The sequence below is a fragment of the Rhineura floridana genome, chromosome 7 (assembly GCF_030035675.1).
Source record: "Rhineura floridana isolate rRhiFlo1 chromosome 7, rRhiFlo1.hap2, whole genome shotgun sequence".
NCBI classification, from domain to species: Eukaryota; Metazoa; Chordata; class Lepidosauria; order Squamata; family Rhineuridae; genus Rhineura; species Rhineura floridana.
This window is the reverse complement of record NC_084486.1, coordinates 47,792,922-47,812,713: the sequence shown is the minus strand read 5'-3', so window position 1 is coordinate 47,812,713 and position 19,792 is coordinate 47,792,922. Positions and strand designations below refer to the sequence as shown.

General features: G+C 39.6%; 1 protein-coding gene across 4 annotated transcripts in view; it reads right to left on the bottom strand.

The window, feature by feature from the left end:
• Positions 1 to 344: 344 nt before the first annotated feature.
• TNKS2 (tankyrase 2) overlaps positions 345 to 19,792 on the bottom strand; it is a 52,856-nt gene continuing 33,408 nt past the window's right edge. For 3 of the 4 annotated variants that reach the window (XM_061635477.1, XM_061635478.1, XM_061635479.1), the window contains 10 exons: positions 15,669 to 15,857; positions 13,988 to 14,237; positions 11,827 to 11,909; positions 10,010 to 10,130; positions 8,680 to 8,777; positions 7,915 to 7,989; positions 6,149 to 6,254; positions 3,619 to 3,805; positions 2,485 to 2,641; positions 345 to 2,201 (listed from right to left, as the gene is read on the bottom strand). In XM_061635477.1, the coding sequence (XP_061491461.1) occupies positions 2,139 to 2,201; positions 2,485 to 2,641; positions 3,619 to 3,805; positions 6,149 to 6,254; positions 7,915 to 7,989; positions 8,680 to 8,777; positions 10,010 to 10,130; positions 11,827 to 11,909; positions 13,988 to 14,237; positions 15,669 to 15,857 (1,329 nt within the window). In that variant the 3' untranslated portion in view covers positions 345 to 2,138. The remainder of the gene's footprint in view (positions 2,202 to 2,484; positions 2,642 to 3,618; positions 3,806 to 6,148; positions 6,255 to 7,914; positions 7,990 to 8,679; positions 8,778 to 10,009; positions 10,131 to 11,826; positions 11,910 to 13,987; positions 14,238 to 15,668; positions 15,858 to 19,792) is intronic. The other variant, XM_061635480.1, reaches the window with a different exon arrangement.

Here is a 19,792-nt window from a genome sequence, read left to right as displayed (position 1 = left end):
TATCTGGTATGAACCCTTTTTGTAAATTGCAGCAAATAAGTGTGTCCTGACTGAGAATGGAAACACCTAAGGAAAGAAGACTATGCGATCAATGGAAATTACTTGCCTGGTTGGGAGGGCTGTTTCCTTCCTCTTCTTCTGGAGAATTATGTTAGTGCAGCCAAGCTACCTCAATGCAGACTCCAAGCAGGAAGACAGGCAGAGACAGTGATTATAATGTGGGAGGGACAGTGAACTTAACCCCACAGTTTGGGGGGGCAGGAGGGATGTCAGTTGTCAGTGTGTCACTACCCTTTTTGCCACTTCTGATTAATTTGTAATGATACAACCATGCTACCAAAACGCTTGTGAATGAAGTTTATTTAGGGTTGAATGGAATGGAATGTCAAACAATACAGGTAAGACACTTCAAGATGAGTAAAGCACTAATTGCGTAGAAGGCTGGAATTTCACTTCATGACAACACAATCAAAACCATTATTTCAGAAAAAGCAAGATATGTCATGCAAAATTAAAAAAACATTTAACCAATCTTGTGGTACCGTTTAGAATGTTACCACTACCACAATAATTTACATCACATTAAATAATCATTCACAAAGAATGAAATATTTTCAGCAATGAAACCAGTATCTCGATGCTTAAAATGATAAGAGGATTTTACATGAATACTCATTCCAGCATTTAGCTAAGATACTGAATTGGAAACATGAAATGAAAAAGTACATACAAATTAAGACCCCTTTTTATTCTCTGTATTGCTTGCAGCAGCAATCACATGAAGTGATATTTTCCACATGATTTCATAACTATCCATGCACTGACTTAACGTGCAACACAATTGTTTTAAGACTTGAGCCTTAAGTCACCATATGAGCCAGATAGTTCAAGCAGTCTCGGGAATCTCTCTAAAACTGTAATGTGATAACGATCCACAATTAAATTATGGTCTGGGCCATAATCCTATGTTGAAGAGCTCCAATTGAAATGTTTAATTTAAAAATTGGACAAATGAAATTTTGGATTACTTATATTTACATAAAGTACATAAGAGTCTTTGAAGCAATTGGGTAATCCTTGATGGAACTGAAAGAATAAAGAAAAAGGAAGGCTTGAAGAAGTTGTCACTCCTTTAAGGGGTTCAGTGACTTCCTTTTCTGCCTCCAGTGACTTTTATGGGGAAGTCCCAACCATTGTCTACAATAAGCAGAACAGAGCTCACAGAAAGCTGTATAACTATAAGTATAGACAACAAAGAGTGGAAAAGTGCAGTCCTAATGGACTTCACTCATGGAGCCCTGCATGCAAAAAAGAAATACAACTTTGATCTCATAGCATCTCTATGCTTAAGCTTTTCACTGCTAGAGAGAAAACAGGGATATAAATGTTTGCTCACTACGAAATATATTGCTTTTGTATGAAATGTGTGCCTAAAGGTTTGGCTGCATTGTGTGCAGAAATAGTCTACTCACCTCCTCCAATAGATGTGTTAACCTGTGGAGGAACTGGAATGTTCTGCCTAATTTCTTAGGAATGCATATGACTTATGACTACTGGGACACATTCCTCCGCTTACTTAAAGTGTATGCTTCTTCCTGACTGACAAATTACATGAGGTCCTCAAATCTCATGGGTAGTGAAATGCAGGTGAGTTATGTAACATTTGAAAAAAGATTTGCAGGTGTTGCGGTTGTGAAACACTTATATTATAAAAACAATGTAAATAAATACTAGGCTAGTAGAAAAAGCTCTTATTTACAGTTTTACAAATGAAATTGTATTCTGTGTAAATGTAGTGTTTTAAAGAACACAGTATTAGTAAAATGAGCTCCTGTATAGTAATACAGTTTGTTAAGATTTCACTGTAACAGCGTATAGAAAACATAGTTCAAGTTAATATCTGTTTTATAATTTAATACAGACAAACCCAGTATCACCTGGAATGAGATCTGTTAAAGTGCTGAAAAAAGGAAGTTTCTGAAATTTTAGAAAACTTACTATACATTTATTAAAGCTTTACCAAGTCAAAATGTTAGATTTTATTCACATTTTCTTCCACAATGCTGTGGGGGGTAGGATATTATTTTTCATCAATTCAGCGTACTCTTCACTTTGATCTCTGCAAAATATCTTGGGTTTTAAGCTTCTGTGGCAATTTCAGGTTTCATAATCTGGTATGTAATCAAATATGCTGGATAGGCCTGAAAGATAGATTAGGTTTATTATTCTAAACAAATATGGAGTAAATGGATGTGATGAAACAACTGTTTATAGTAAAGATAAACTAGCTATAGGTACCATATACCAGTTCTGAGTAAGTAAAAAATGCTTAAAGCTTTAAGCTGCAACCTGGGAGTAAACTCTATTAAAATCAATGGAACTGACTTTTGAGTAGACATGTGTGAGATATAAAAATCCACAAGAATCCAACTTTTCAGATTGAAGAAAAATTGTGTTTGGAAAGTAAAACCAAAAATACACTACCTGCTCTCCTCTGTAAATGACATATTCGGCTAAAGCTAGTCCATTTACACTAGGCCGCCCAGTAACTGAATGGTGTCCTGGAGGAGAATGAGCCATTTTCATTGCACTGAACTGTAGAAAAGACTTGCCCAATGTAACACGGCAAAATAGCAACTGCCTATATTAAAGAAAATAAGCTCTTTACTAATAAATGTGAAAAGGCAATAAAGAAATCCATTTCTTAATATGCAAATAAGTTTTGGGAAAAGCATTACATTTACTTAAGTATTTTCCATATTCTCTTAAAGTTAAGTTTGATCCAAGAACAAAAATAGTCCTATTTTTGTTCCCCACAAATGCTTTTTCTCTCAAACATTCAGAAATTCTTATCACACAGAAACGAACAAAACAAACAAAACCAATTATTTGCTTTCAAACCAAGAGTTGCTCTTACTAGGCTCAGAATGCAGACATGATGTTCCAATTATAATTTGGACAGATTTGACAAAAGTCAATCCCTTCACAAAAGGCAGCAGACCACCTTCTTCATTACATTTTTATTGTGAAGTTAAAAGGGCCACAATTTAACACCAAACCAGGCATGCTTATGCTTATTTATTTCAGTTAGCTTTAGCTGATCTAACTGTGAGATTATTTTAAAAAAACAAAAACAAAATTAAAAGATCATTTATCCAAAACCAAGAAATGAGTGTTCCTACGGAGCAGCATATGTTCAAGGATTTTATATTCAATACTACTTTTTCTCCTTCACCATACATTGTTCAGTTGCAAGTAACATGATACATACCCATCTTTTGGGTTGATAGCTGTGCTGATATAGTCATTAGGAACTTCTAACTTAATTTTGTTGATACAGACAATGGATGCATGCAGAGTCTGCGCAGGCAGAAGCCACTCGTAAAAGACTTATTCCCCCCCCACTCAACCCCAAGTCCACTGAAAAGCTTCTCCTGAGACATGTGTCTGAAAAGCACCATACACTTTAAATAAATGATGAAATGGCTTCTACCAATTTTAGTACAACTTGTATAATTATTTATTTATTGTCTGTCCTTCACCATAAGTTTCCAGGGCAGGTTACAACACAATCATACAGTTATAAAAACAATTAAAACAGTAGTTACTACAGCTTACCTATGGCAGACATAACAAGATCTATCTTTGTGAATTGGGCAACCAGTGCCACCACCAATACCATAAACATATTGGTTGCTTTTGGATGAATTTTCAGCAAAATAAATTCCAGCTCCAAACATACCACCTATGTAAGCATGTCTCTCATCAAAACCTTTATGAATAATTGCATTCACAAAAGGGGAGCCTGCAAGAACATTAAAATATAAGGTATTAGTTGACATCCTTAGCACTGAATGTTTATCATATTCTAAATAAAGCTCTATCACCTATATAAAAAAATAATAATGTAGTGACAATTCCATTACAATAAAATCAGAAATGTTGCCTAACGGAAAATATTCACGGGGGAGGGGGGAAAGCTAAGAAAGTGTGGTACAGAATCAGAATTACCTTGTTACTGTACCCTTTTTTGGCACCAACCCCAGTCCATATATTCATAAATAGTGATGCCACAATATGGGAATGGTTTGCTTTAGGTCTCCAAACACATCACCATTGTGCTATGTGGGGAAGGGTTAGCATTAAAATGGGCATAACCAACAACCAAGGGTCCACAGTTTTGTGTAGGGATTGGCCCATGACACTCATTTGACACAAAGTCAAATTCCAGCTCCAAACATACCACTTGTGTAAGCTAATTGATGTGTAACAGGCTGTGACTCCACAGACTATAAACTAGCAGGATTGGCATATGCCTGTGGTCATGACCTGGCATACTTTTGCCAAGTCTCTTTGCTCACTATATTGGGCCTTTCACAATTATGCTCACTGGAAAATTATATACTTCATCCTGTTGGCATAGATAACACTGACTTAGATAGACGTCATGGTCTGACTTGGTATAAGGCAGTTTCTAATAGGGCCTTTATAGCAGCGTCCCTGATGCTGTGTGGCATGTTGCCTTCTGAGTAGGCAAAGAAGTGCAGAAGGCTGCAGTTAGGGTATTTCGTGAAAATGCTTCCTGGCTGTTTCTGACTATGGGCAATTTATTGGTTGTACCATATTTATTTGTTTTGATTTGTAAGCTGTCTTGACTTCTGGAAAGGGCCTTGGAAAACGAATGAACGAAATATCAGAAACAACAATTCTGCATCATCATTTATCCCAACATAGATAGAAAGAAAGGCAAGGCAAAAGCCTGTATTTTGTCTGGGATAATCCCCTTTTTTCAACTTTTTTTCAACTGTGGATTCAACATCTGATTTCTTTATATATTCAAAAGTTGATGTTAACTAAGCGATTACAGGGGATATGACAAGCAGTGAATCGACCTACACCAACCTTTGCTCATCATTCTCTTTTCATTCCATACCCAACATACCACTGAAGTCACAAAACTATTTCTAACTACGTTATTGGTGGGTCTGCCCTTAAAGATTGACTTGGAAGTTTCAATTAGTCCAGAATGTGCCTGTCATAGGTTTTCACAGTTACAGCCAGGAGGAATCATAGTACAATGATCCTCAAACAACTGCATCAACTGTCTTGAATTCTGAGCCCAACTGAAGGTGCTTATCTTTAAAGCCCTAAACGGCTTGGGACCCAAATACCTGAAGGAGTGCCTCTCCCTATTATCAATCTGCCCTTGTTTTAAATTAAGTGAAAGGGGCTCTTCTTCATGTTCCAGCGTTGTTGTTGGTGTATAATACAGCATTCTCACTCGTGGAACCCTATTTATGGAATGCCCTCTGTTTGCAGGTATGTTAAGTGCCTACACTGTTGTAATTTTGGTACCAAGTCAAGACGTACATGTTTACTCAGCTTTTTAGATTTTCAATGATCAACTATTTAGCCTTCTCCATTTAGCTGTTTTTAGTTGTATTTGTTTGCCAGTATTTAAGAACTGTATTTTGTTTTATTGGTGTTTTATAAATAATTTATTGTTATAAATTATACCCCACCCTGATATTTGTACCAATGAAATTCGGGCTATAAATCTTTTAAATAAAAATAAGTAGCCATAATCTGTTCCCTGTCCACTTCTTTGGGTCAGCTCTCTTCCTTGTTTCATAATTCCTAGTCAAGGAGTTATGGCTGAATACATATATTTGTGGGTTTTTAAAATTATGTCTATAACCTGATGACCAGCAAACATTTTACTAGAACATTCTGGAAGGTTCAGTGATGTAACTCATATGGAACTGGACAGGAAGCTAAGATCTAAATGAAAAACAATGAATACAGATTGTGCTGTTTAATACAATTCCCAATTATCTATAGAATAGCCAATTCACGTAAGAAGAGAGTTAGCACGCAATGGCACTTTTAGAAAGATATTTTCTACGTCTAGTTCTTGCAAGACTCATATTTTCAAAGAAATCTTAATGCTAACAGTGTGGTATGGAAATCTACCAAAATGAAATTATATAGCAGTAACTGGTAAAGAAAATTATGCAACTGTAAAAGGCTGTTATTCTAACTATTATTTGGAATTGAACTGTAGGTTATATCAAATTTGAGATTTAAAAAGTTTAGAGAACATTAAAATTAGCAATGCCTGGAGACAAGAAAGAATAATTTGGAATACCATGGAACAACATCCTTTCATTAGCATGATTATGATTCTCTTCAGAAACTTCTTTCCTCCTGTGAGTGTACCTTTCCCAGAGCTTTTTGTTACATACTTTTTGTATCTAGAAAGGGGGAAAAAATCCACAATTCACGATCAGTTTTCTTCAATTGTTGGACAGCCACAGCATTACACAGATGTTCTGCTCAGAATGCCAAACAAATGACTGTTGTAATATGAACACCATCAAGCTTTTATTCACTTAAACATATATGAAATGCAAAGAACAATGCTTATAATTGTTACTGATACTGAAGGGAAAAATACTTTTCTAGTTTTCTTCATAAAATGGAAACTGACTGCCTTCAAGTCGATCCCAACTTATGGCAACCCTATGAATAGGGTTTTCATGGTAAGCGGTATTCAGAGGGGGTTTACCATTGCCTTCCTCTGAGGCTGAGAGGCAGTGACTGGCCCAAAGTCACCCAGTGAGCTTCATGGCTATGTGAGGATTCGAACCCTGATCTCCCAGGTCATAGTCCAACACTTTAACCACTACACCACACTGGCTCTCAGCTTTCTTCATAATATCCCATAAAATCTGTATTCATCTTATTAGGATGATTTAATTCCTTTGCATTTGAATTTAAATATGACTTCCTATATTACTTCAAAGAAAAAAGGAGTGAACAGAATTTAAAAAATCATACTTACATCAATTCATTTATCGTTCATCCAGAATAGAATGTAGACCACTCAAATTCTCCCCTCAATCAATAGTTTATTTCAATAGGCTACCACTCATTCCAGTGAATGGTACCCCTGTAATCAAGTGTGTAATTCATTCCAAACTGCTTTAGTCCCTCCCTCCCGATCAACTAGAATTTATTCTAGCCCAGGCCCAAACAACTTTTAAAAAACAATAAATTCCATTATTTATAATAATCCTTCCAGCTGCCTTTGTGACTTGTCATGTAATTCAAGAATTAACTACTATCTAACTGTTACTGCAGAAACCATTACTACTACAAGCCTTAATACCAGTGCCTGTCAAATCTCCTCAGATTCTTGAATTAAATGGATTTCCCCCCCTCTTTTTTTCCTGACAGACCTGTCTATACTGGCATTTCAAGGAACACCGCAAGACAAGTTTTCTCTACATTTGTCGTCTTTTGCAACGTACAACGGACATAAAGAGTAACCAAAATAATGAAGATTCCAATTGCACACAACAGCATTCTTGATTTCTAGAAATCAGGTTAAATACGTATATTAAGCTCCTAAAAGATGGAGAAGAAGGATAAGCAGTTTCCATTAAACTACTTAGGGAAAAAGATGCATATGTATATTGTGGGAGTGGGGTGGAGGACAGAAGAGAATGTCTTTGATGATGTCTTAACAACTGAAAAGCGTGGGCCACATCAAAGCCCAGAAAGAACACAGCTGGCAAGGCCAATAATGCACAGCAGTTATTTCAGATGTACAGATTCCCATGATGAAAATCAGCAAAACACAACAGGAATGATTCATCCACATCTGCAGTGGGAAAGGAAGCCATCATCACAATGTTGTAGTAAAATGTTGCTGTGCTTACACAATCTCTTAATGCCACAGGTCACGTTATTGAATTTCTTCCCACCCAAGTGTTTCTAATTCTTTAACAGTCCACATAACAGCATTTTCAATGAATTCCAAGTTTGTTTATGCATGCCTAATTTATTATAGATCAAGAATTCTTGTTTCCTTGGCACAGAATATACTCTTAGCAACATAGATACTTATACCTTTAAGATGTTGTATCTGTTGAAAACTCCACCAGCATGTCCACCATCTCTGTGCTCTCGGACAGTACTCTGCATCTGAAGTGGAAAAAACAAAGAATCTCCAGCCAAAACATTAGATACCATTCTTCTGAATAAAAAATTGCCTTGTATCTTTGAATGCTATTCAGCTGTAACTGAGCTATGCTCCCGCAATGGATTGAATGATTCTTCCTCCTAACATTATAAGAAGAATTCAAATGGCAGGCTGATTTAAAGTTGCTGTTTTCTCCTCGGCTAGAGCCAGTGTGGTGCAGTGGTTGGACTACGACCTGGGAAAACCCTATTCACAGGGTCGCCGTAAGTCAGAATTGACTTGAAGGCAGTACACAATACAATGTATAGAAACCAGTACTGTGAACTGGCTCACCACACAGAAGCTCTAATCCCACCTTCAGATGGTCCAATTTGAAGCAAGTATTATGTGGCTTTTTGTTTGAGTCCATCCACAGCAAATACATGTCAGCAAATATATTAGTTCTTATTTCAGTGGATTATTTAGAAAACTCACAAGAACTGCTTAGTTTGTCCTATCTCAAAGATATTGTCTCCTCAATTGGGGATTATGATTAAGACCAAAATAAACATACTAAAATGAGGAAGAGCACCATGGGTTTAACACTGAAGTAAGCCAAAGCAGAAAAATGAGATAAGTTGGTCACATTTGATAACAAAAAATAATATATTAGAACTAGTTTTTCTATTTAAATAATAAATGAAACGATATACCTCTTCTTCCACTGACTGAAACTCTTTATCGTCAGCAGAGAGATCTATGAGGATTGTTCCACTACCTGAAGTATTCAAAGTTATGTAGGGGTTAAGACCTATGAGAAAATGCAACATGAGAACTTTAAGTAAAATTTAGATACATGTAGCCCATTTTAAAATTATAACAGATGATGGTCCAGTTTTAGAAGTAAAAGGTTTTTTCCAACAAAGCTGTTCCGTTAGCCCACTAGTGCAATTTAACTTTCCCCTCTCTCTCCACACCCCAAATCTGTTCTGGGGGCTTTCCCAACCCTTTGAAGCATATTTTTGGTGCATATAGAAGTTTTGCTATAAAAGGAAAGCAAACAAGAAAAAAGGAAAACTGCTATCCTAAAGGAAGGAGAGAATCCAAGAAGGGTGTGCTCTGAGCTGAGACAGGAAACAAAACTGAGCCTCAGCGAGAGGGGAGGAGCAAATATTCGCTGAAGCGTTTCCTGTCTCTGAGCTGTAGGGGAAGCTACATTACCCACTTGGAGACCTCTGTCATCCATGAGAGAAGCAGAAATCCTTAGATTTCCTTATAAATGTTTCTAATGATACTCAAGAATTTCTGCTTGCAATGTTTCCTGCTTTCAAGTCTAGAAAAAATGAGCTGGCATATCACATACACTCTAAAAAATTTAGGACGACATCCAGCAGTATCACCTCATACTTGCACAACAATACATCCCCTTCCTCTTCTCTCCCTTTGCAACTTACCATGTGTCCCAACAATCTGCTCCAGAGGTTGGGGGACCTTCTGGAGTAGATTGGGAAGCTGCAGAGGGCAGAAGGAGGGAAAGGCCCACTGCATGCACTTGTCCAACATTAGATATAGCCCTTAGGAAGTAAAAGATCCAAGAATCCTTTTTGAAAAAAAACAATGCTGAAGATAATTTTTGATGCTGCAATATTGCTGTGCAAAATAAAAATCTGTAGTTTTATTATAAGTTTGTATTTGTCAGTCATCTTGGGGACTCCATTTTGGGACCAAAAGATGGGACCCACGTTTTTAATAATAAACAAGAGACTGTTTTTATAAATAGTGCTATATGACTCAATTAACGCACACTGTCTGTTCTTGAATAAGCTTGAGAATACAGAATTGAACTAAGGCTGCAATTCTACACATACTTTTCTGGGAGTAAGCCCCACTTCTTCTGAGCACACATGCACAGAATAACATTTTTAGTGTACTGCTTGCAAACCTTTTCCAGAAAATTGCAAAAATATAAATAAATTCACTGCTATTTTGATATATGTGCATGCCCCAAAAATGTTTTAACTAAATATTTTCATTACAACATACCTTGCTTTCCTGAGATTAGTCTTTCAACTCCCTTGATTATTTTGTGTCTATGCCCATAAGCATTAATTCCAATTTCCTTTAATTCTTTGTGCCCCATTTCAACAAGTATATCTAATGTTATCTACAAAGAAAAGTAATAAATGCAATAAAAGTCAGATTGCCATTCAGATATTTAGCATGGAAAATTTCACTCTTGCATTTCAATGGAGTACTCTGAGTAGGTCTCAGTTTAATACAACCCTTAGGTAATGACTTCCTTAATGGAATAAATCAATGATTCATATATTTACATCTGCAACTCAGCATAGTTTTATGTCTGAAAAAGTTTTTCTCAAAATAGATACACGTTTACTGAATTTTTTTTAATGATGTATTTGAATAAGAGATCAATACACATGGTTCAAAACAATACTGGTGGTACTTAACTCTTTTTCAGAAAATGTAGCTCTAAATAAATTACCATTTTTAATAAGATCGATTATTTAAGAAATGATTGCATCCCAATTCTGCAAACCAGCTTGTTAAACAGCTATAAAGTGTACACCAAGGCTTGGTTCAGATGCAACAGATCATGGTTTGTTGCACACTTCCTCCTCTTAAACTCTGTGATTCCCTTCCTCCCTTGTGTATGACAAGTCACAGTTTGCACTGTATCCAAACTATGGTTTGTGTTTCCCCTCCAAATCTGGACTAAGCCCTGACTTGCAATCCTTATTTGCAGGGCAAGTTCAAACCACAGTTTGCTCATTCAAATATTAATGCTAAACTACAGTAAGCCAGGAAGAGGGAAATAGACTGTAACAGAGTTTGGAGAGGGGGAAAGTAGCTTCCTACATCGTACCAGAGCCTATTCCCAAAGCTCCCAAAGCTCGAAGAGCAATCTAAGATGATGGAGGAAGTGATGTTATGAGACAAGGGGGTTCTCAGAAGCTGCCATGTATGTGGAAACTCCCTGCATGGTCTTTTGGATCTGGGCCTAGGTCTAGAGCCCTGTTTATTCCAAGCAATGAAAAAGTGGTACTATATGAAAATACACTTTGTTCACAATAATTGCTCCCCTAAAATCCATACTATTATCGCTACAGTATTAGTTTAAATGTGAGACTTCTGGAAATTCAAATTTGTCAATACAGACAGAAACAATTCATCAGAAAATTTCAAACAGAAAATGGGTTGTTTCCAACTAAATTATTGTGAGTGCAGAACAATTTCTGGAAGCACAACAGAACTTCACCTCTCACTCCTCCCACCCCCAAATCTGCTCCAGAGGGCTGGGGAAAAACTCAGATCTGGGAGGCATGCGTGGGGAGGAGAGGGAGGGACAGTTCTGTTCACAAACAAAAGTCATTCCATGGGCACAATGATTTCTTACATTAACACTTAGTTGATAGTTCTCTAGCAAATGACAAAAAGAAAAATGTTGGTATGTACTCACTTATATTTTGAAATAAGTATTTAGATGTTTAATCGTAACCCTCTCCCCCAAATCATAGGGTTGTACCCAACAAAATTGTTCTGTTCACACAAGGACTTCCGGTTGTGCAACAGAACTTCCCCTCCCTTTCCTCCCCCTGTGACCCCCCCCAAAAAAAATTGTTCTGGGATTCTCCAGCCCTCTGGATCAGATTTGGGAGACATGGCAGGGAGGGGAGAGGAGAGGGAGGGCAAGTTCTGTTGTGCAAGCAGAAGTCCTTGTGCTTCACTGGTTACAACTCATGAGTTTTCTCCCCCAAACAAGTTTAAATTTCTTATTTTGCATTTGTTTCCCTGAAAATATAACTTGTTTTCTTGGTTTACAAGTCAATAAAGCTACATACCTGCTCTCTCTCAAATATGTCAGTTAGATGGTCAAGTCCAAGATTTCTCACAAATTGATTTATGCTAAAATCTACACCTGAAACTGTATAGGAAAAACAAATATTAGTTCCATAATAATGGGCAAAGTATATTTTACCTTAGTGCAGTCTCAAATTCATGTGGTGATAAATTAGAAACAATCCTATGGGTGTCCACTAACACCTGGAACATACTACGGCCCAGTTCGCAAGTCATGGTAAACCGCAGTCAGTGGTTTACAGTGAACATGCTGATTTTGCTTGATGTGCTCTTCCCTACTAGTGCCCAAGAGAAACAAATCACACCCCTGGCTTTGCATTATGTTCAAACTGGGGATTGTAGCTTGTTTTACTAAAACAAACCACAATCAATAAACCAAGAACCAACCTTGGCTACAGATAGCAGTTTGTTTGGAGTGAAACAAACACAATTCCTGGTTTGGATGCAACACTAAGAGTTTTAACTTTGGTTTAACCATTAACATGTGAATGAGGCCAATGTTTGTTTTAAGAGTAAAATTAAAGAAACTATAACATGTGAATGAGGCCAATGTTTGTTTTAAGAATAAAATTAAAGTGCATGCTGACCTTATTATATTCTATACAACCAAATTTAAACATATTCAGTTTGTCCTAAAAAAAATACAATTTTAAATCTCTATTTAGATTTATTGTTCATAAATCATAAGTATGAAAAATTATTTCAGAAATAATTCCAGGTATGCTTTTGGGAGGATGAAGGCACCGTGGAAGACACATTTTATACATTTAATACACGGGCAGAGCCATGCTTTTTGGAGAAGGCTGACAAGTGGAGCTGGTAGAAGGGAAGATCCCACCTCTGATCAGAAGCCCCTGGAAGGAGATCACACTGGCTCTGCCAGCAGAGCTTGGGGGAAGGGAAAGAATACCTTTTCCTTCCACTACCCTTTTCCCCAGTGTATCGTCTGCTGGGACTGGGTCACAGGACCAAGCTGAATGTGCTCAGGATGCAGCTTAAGTCCTCCTCTCCTTGGTTCCACCCGACATTCGCCCAGGATGCCCCTTTATCGGGCTTCTGTTGGCTCCACTTGTGCAGGTCTCGGATGAACCGGCTGTGCCGCAGCTGAGCTCAGGCGGTGCATTTTGCTGGCGCAGCCTGGCTGCGCCAACACCCTCCCTCCTCTGCCGGGGATATGCCACATCCTATATCCCCTTGGCCTGGTATAAATGCCAGTTGGATTGTACCCTAAGCCTCACATTCAAGTAACCCTTCTACCGTACTCCTAATCAAACTGTCCTGAAAGGAATTCCATGAAAATATTCAACTCTCTCCCCGTTCCTCAGCCCAAAGCAGCGTAGGTGGCAGAAGGGAAAGGGAAGGAACTTGGCTAGTTTGGAAGAAAAACAAAAGTTCACTGAGCCCTCTGAGGGAAATCCTCATGCAGAACTCTCACACAGCACTCAGAAGGAAACAATCTCACAGAGCAAACCAAGGGGAGAACTCTCACGCATAGACAGAGGGAAAAGACAAACTGTTTATATTTTACCACACAGAAAGGGATAATCACATTGGGTAAACAAGCACACAGTAACAGAAACAGGAAAAAATTAACAAGAGTCAGAACATTCAACAGCGACAGAGAAAGATGACACCCAATCATCCACACCTAAATGTAAAAAATAATAAATACACAAGACTTTCAGTAAGACAGATGTGGAGGTTGAAAGAACAGGTCTGCTCCGAACAGAGGCAGGAAATGGACCCGGGGGGGGGGGAGATGAATAATGGAAAAAGACCAGTTCTGCATTTCCTTTCTCCAGCCATGAGAGGGTGGTGCAACCCACCATGTCATGTGTTCACCACTTCTGGAGAAAGTAAAAATACAATTTTTGGACACACCTATTTATCTAGAATCCAAATCACACATATATGTATTTCACTTAATGACTCACACTGAAATATGATTACCATTGTGCCTGAAGTTGTATCATATTGTATTGTCTGTGATAAAGAATCTATGGTGGATAAGCACACCACTTATGGCACCACTGCTTGATGTTGTAGTCTTTCACTGTCAATGCATGTATGAACTGTCCCTAATTCTTAATAAAGCATCCACCTATCTGAGAAAGTCAATTCAACAGTAAGGTTAGGTCTCACCTTCCTTCTTCTCCAAACCAGTGGCCCCCTCGGCACCGTTTGTACTAACAACAGAGAGTTCAGGAAAGCTACCAGACAAATTGTCGAGACTACTGGCAGCTGACAGATTAGATGGGCTGGATGGAACGGAAGAAAGTGAATCTGCTGAAGATGCTGCATTTTGAGATACATTTATAACCTGAGGTTTGTAACAAGATGGCAAGGCGGAAGGTGGCATGGCAGCTGCCAATAATGCACTAACATCATCTGCCTGAAAATTTAAAGAAAAGAAAGAAGATCATCATTAAGACATTCACAAATTCATTTAAGCAAGTTGCAAGTTTTCCATATATGAATGCAAGATAATGTTTACAGTGGCCTTTTACTTTGACCAACCCTAAAAAAAACCCTAGAATGTAAAAATCCAAGTTTCTAACATTCTGCTATTTACAAAATAACATCAGATATATTATCACCCTAGTCCAGAAACTGCTTGTGCATAATTCCAATGTAATGGCAGCTGCACAGTGGCTTGACATTTAGCGTCAGATATCCAGGTTAAAATCCTCAGGTCTGCCATGACCCTTTAAGCAAATCCTGCACAGAATCACTCACTAGCAGCCTAACCCAAGGCTATGGTATGAAGGCACATAAGGCCAGCTTCCTGCTGAAGCTAAGCAGGGTCAGGTCTGGATGGGAGACCACCTAGGAACCATATGTATGCCGCCTTGGGTGACATGAAAAAAGAAAGGCGGAGTATAAATGTAACAAATAAATAAAATTATTATTATTTGTTAAATTTGTTATTATAAACCCACCTAAGCCACCTCACAGTTATTAGTAAGGTAAAATGACACATTTATTTTGTATGCTGCAAGCACCAGTGTAGAATGTTCAACGGTGCACACCTATACGTGTCTACTTAGTTCAGTAAGACTTACTCCCATGAAAGCATACTTAGGATTCTAGTCTAAGTATCATCTGCAGACTTCAAAGGCACTGTTCTTCAACCTTGGGTCCTCAGATGTTGTTGGACTACAACTCCCATCACCCCCCGACAACATGGTCAATGGTCAGGGATGATGGGAGTTGTAGTCTATCAACATCTGAGGACTCAAAGTCGAAGGACAGTGTTCTAGGGTACCTAGGAGTGTACAACAACCCTACATGAATAAGACAATCTGTGTTGGGAATTTCGGACCTAGCTAAATTTGTTTACTTTTGACTTTTTTGTGATGCCTGCGTAATTTGTGAACCACCAAGTCAAATGCAGCTCATCAGGCATGCATTATGACTTGACAACCTGTTTTTGTAGTCTCTGGCAGGCCACACACAAGGTAGACTAATACAGCTGGCACGTGACTTTTGGGGTCACAAACTATGCAGGGCAGGTTCAAATCTAATTTACTTGAATTATAGAAACCATAAAATAGCCCAGAAAATACTAGGAAAAAACACCCAAGCATTATGCATTTATAAATGAACACAATTCAGTAATAGTTTATTTCCTCTCTGAATAACGTACTACCAAAAACTACACCTAAGCTCAGTTCCTTCTGTCCATCTTCAGTTCCATCTTTGAAGAACCACATTTTAGCTTGTAGCCTGCCACAATAACCACGTTTTTAAAACTCTCAAATTTCATGTTCTGGTCCAGGAACTGAAGCTTTATACAAACTTCTCAAAAAATCCCATCACTTACGGTGACTAGGTCTAAAGGCGTTTGTCCTTCTTGGTTTTTCAGAGTAGGATCAGCTCCATGTGCCAACAATAAGGCACAAAGCTGTGTCCTTCCTTTCTGGGCTGCTTCATGCAAAGGTGTGAAAGCCCATTTGTCCGTAGCATTTACACACGCATTATACTTTATAAGTAAAGCTGCTACATCTACATGCTGGAAAATAAAATACATTTATGTAGTGCACCCCTCAGGAAAAAATACCTTGATGTACTTTTCCTTTGGATTTCCTAAAAAGTGAATGTTGCAAAATACATTCCATCAAAGCAAAGGGGTCGGTTCAGGACAATAAAACGTCTAGCATACATTCTTTAGCTAGATCTTATTTCTTTCACTAGAAATTATTCTGGCTAGCAGCTTAGGCTGTGGGAAGAGGACACTTCAAACGTCTTGTATCCAAATTAGTCACTGTGTAACGGGAGTAACTGATGCAAATGATTCCTCAAAGGTTTATGGCTGCAGACTTCTAGGCTGCTTCTCTAGCAGGACAAGAGGAAAGACTAGCTTATCTGCCAGACACCAGCAAGCTCTTGAGGTATTCTCAGATTGAAATGCAACATTGTTTTCATCCAGTGTTAAGAGATCAAGTGGGATCAAGAATAACTACAGTGGGATTCAGGTTTCCCAGACTACAATAAAACACTAAACACTTTTATCGTTACATGAGACTTGTGCCCTTAAAAAAATTAACCTTCCTTCTATTGGAAGAAACCTGACTATCGCATCTAAGCACAAGTTCTGGAAGATGTTATATGAGATATGTCTTTCTTTTTGAACGTAGGTTAGTATGATTTCTATACAGACTGACCAGGGGGAAAAGGGAGAAAGAAGAGGAGGCCTGATTGAAAGAAATAGCTTCTTCCCTAAGGGCACCCAATAGCCTCTGCTGAAATTTGAGCCAACAGCTTCCAATTCATACTCCATGGTCTTAAACCCTAGATCCCTCTATATATAATCCTTTACCTGTATGTATATTATAATTAGATGTAAACAACCAGTATGTTTAACACCATGGCTGTTTCACAACACTGTGAAGGTTACCTATTATAATGGTCACCAAAATAGGCAATGGGTGGTATTCAACTAACATGTCCTGTCAGTGGAAGGGTTTCCACTTGCGTAACAGGAGTCCCCCCTTCCGTGTGTGCCCTGCACCCTCTCCAAAGCTGTTCCAGGGGGTTGTGGGAACCCCTAGAACAGATTTAGGGGGTGTACAGGACAGGAAACAGGGGAAGTTTTGTTGTGCTATGTAACTTTCAAGCCTAGGAGGCTCTTCACAGTGTACATACCCAACCAACGCACAGTGTACATTTTTTGAAAAACGTTTCGCTGTTATCAGCTGAGTGAAGCTGTTACAATAACAGAATTGTATAGATCTGTGTTCACAAGTGAACATTCAAGTGTATCCACACACTTCTTTCATTCACAGCATTAGCAAAATCATATAACTCATCATATAAATCTGATGCACAGAGCCACAATATGGATTTCAAGGAACAGTCCCCCGTATGATATCTCAAATTTATGGGCCTACTATTGCTGCAAACTGCTCTAGAATCAAAGATCAGATTGGGAAAGTAAAGTAAGAGATGGTTTAATCTTGTCCCTAATCTTTGTCTCTCACATCTAAACTATCACATGAATTGGAAGGGCATAAGGGGCTTCCCTATTTTTTTTAATTCAATACCGGAGGCCCATTCCCACTCCTACCCCAAGTTAGGGAAGGGAGAGAATGTTGTCTGAATGTGGGTCTCAAGTACCGTACATTTTCTGTCAGAAAAGGAAGTAGAAATGCAAAACGTGGTTTTCTTTTAAAATAACCACAGCAAAACAGTCTCATGTATTTAATGTTTAATATCCCAAATCTGGCAATCTATGCCAATCTATGTCCAACTTAAAAATAAATAAATAAATAAATAAATTTTATTTCTAGGCCGCCTATCTGGCCGTGTCAGCGGCCACTCTAGGCAGCGTACAAAATCAAGTAAAATACAACATATAAAACACACATATAACCCAAGAACTTTAATATAAAATTAAACTAAAACCACCTACAGCTATAGCCGATGAAATTAGGCTACCCCAGGGATCTTGTAGGCCTGCCTGAATAGCCAGGTTTTCAAGGCTTGGCGAAAACTTGGCAGGGAGGGGGCATGGCGAAGATCATAAGGGAGAGAGTTCCAGAGGGTGGGGGCCACAATTGAAAATGCCCTCTCTCTGGTCCGCACCAGCCTGGCTGTTTTCACTGGTGGGACCGAGATAAGGTCTTGAGTGGCTGATCTCGTCAGGCGGCATATTTGTTGATGCTGGAGGCGCTCCTTCAGATAAGCTGGGCCGAGACCGTTTAGGGCTTTAAAGGTTAATACCAACACCTTGAATTGGGCCCGGTAAACAACTGGTAACCAGTGTAGATCTTCTAACACCGGAGTGATGTGATCACGGCGACGGCTGTTCTTAATCAGACGTGCTGCCGCGTTCTGTACCAGCTGTAACTTCTGGACCGTTTTCAAGGGTAGCCCAACGTAGAGCGCATTACAGTAGTCTAAGCGAGAGGAGACCAGGGCATGCACCACCCGTGGCAGAAGATGGACAGGAAGGTAGGGTCGCAGCCTCTGTATTAGCCGTAATTGATACCAAGCTGCCCGGCTCACTGCCAAAACCTGAGCCTCCATGGACAGCTGGGAGTCAAGGATGACCCCGAGGCTGCGGACCTGGTCCTTCAGGGGCAGTTTTACCCCATTGAGCACCAGGTCTATATCTCCCAACCTTCTCCTGTCTCCCACGAGCAGCACCTCGGTCTTGTCAGGGTTTAGTTTCAGCCTATTTCCTCCCATCCATTCACTTACTGACTTCAGGCACTTGGAAATGGTCTCCACAGCCAACTCTGGTGAGGACTTAAACGAGAGATAGAGCTGAGTGTCATCCGCATATTGGTGGCACCGCACCCCAAATCTCCTGATGATGGCTCCCAGCGGCTTTACATAGATGTTGAATAGCATGGGGGAGAGGATAGAACCCTGTGGCACACCACAATTGAGAGGCCAAGGGTCTGAAACCTCATCCCCCAATGCCACCCGTTGATGTCTGTCTGAGAGATAGGAACGGAACCACCGTAAAACAGTGCCCCCTATTCCCATTCCCTTCAGGCGATCTAAAAGGATACTGTGGTCGACGGTATCGAAAGCCGCTGAGAGATCCAGGAGGACGAGGAATGCATGTTCTCCCTTATCCAACGCCCTCCTTAAATCATCTACCAGAGCAACCAAGGCTGTTTCAGTTCCATGACCAGTCCTGAAGCCCGACTGGAATGGATCCAAATAATCTGCTTCATCCAAGTGTGTCTGTAACTGTTCGGCCACCACTCGCTCGATCACCTTGCCCAAGAATGGTAAATTAGAAACTGGGCGAAAGTTGTTCAACTCTTGGGGATCCAAGGAGGACTTTTTCAGAATGGGCTTTATTACCGCCTCCTTGAGGGCTAATGGCACTGCACCTTCTTCTAAGGAAGCACTCACCACTGCCTTGATCCCTTCGCTCAGTTTCTCTTTACAACCCATGTGGGGCAAGGATCAAGCAAACAAGTGGTCGGCCTCATAGTAGAGAGCACCTTGTCCACTTCCTCAGAGGAAAGAGGCTGAAACCGATCCCACCAGATTGGAGTGCAGCTGGCCGACTCTGGCACACTTCCTGTATCCACAGTATACGGAATCGTGCTCTTCAGGCGCTCAATTTTATCAGCAAAGTGTTTGGCAAATATGTCACAGGAGGCTTTAGAATGTTCCATGGGTTCCTGCACAGCTGGACCAACCAGGCTTCGGACCACTTGGAACAACCTCCTGAGACAACACTCTGCGGACGCAATAGAGGCAGCAAAGAAATCCTTCTTTGTTGCCACTTGGTAGGCTGCAATTGCTGCTCTAACCAGTGTCCGATCGTCTTCGGAGCGAGATTTCCGCCACCGGCGCTCTAGTCGTCTCACCTCCGGTCTCAGACCCCGCAACCGTGGTGTATACCAGGGTGCAATCTGAGTTCTATTCAGGGGGAGAGGACGTTTCGGAGCCACCCAGTCTGTTGCCCCGATGATCTCCCTA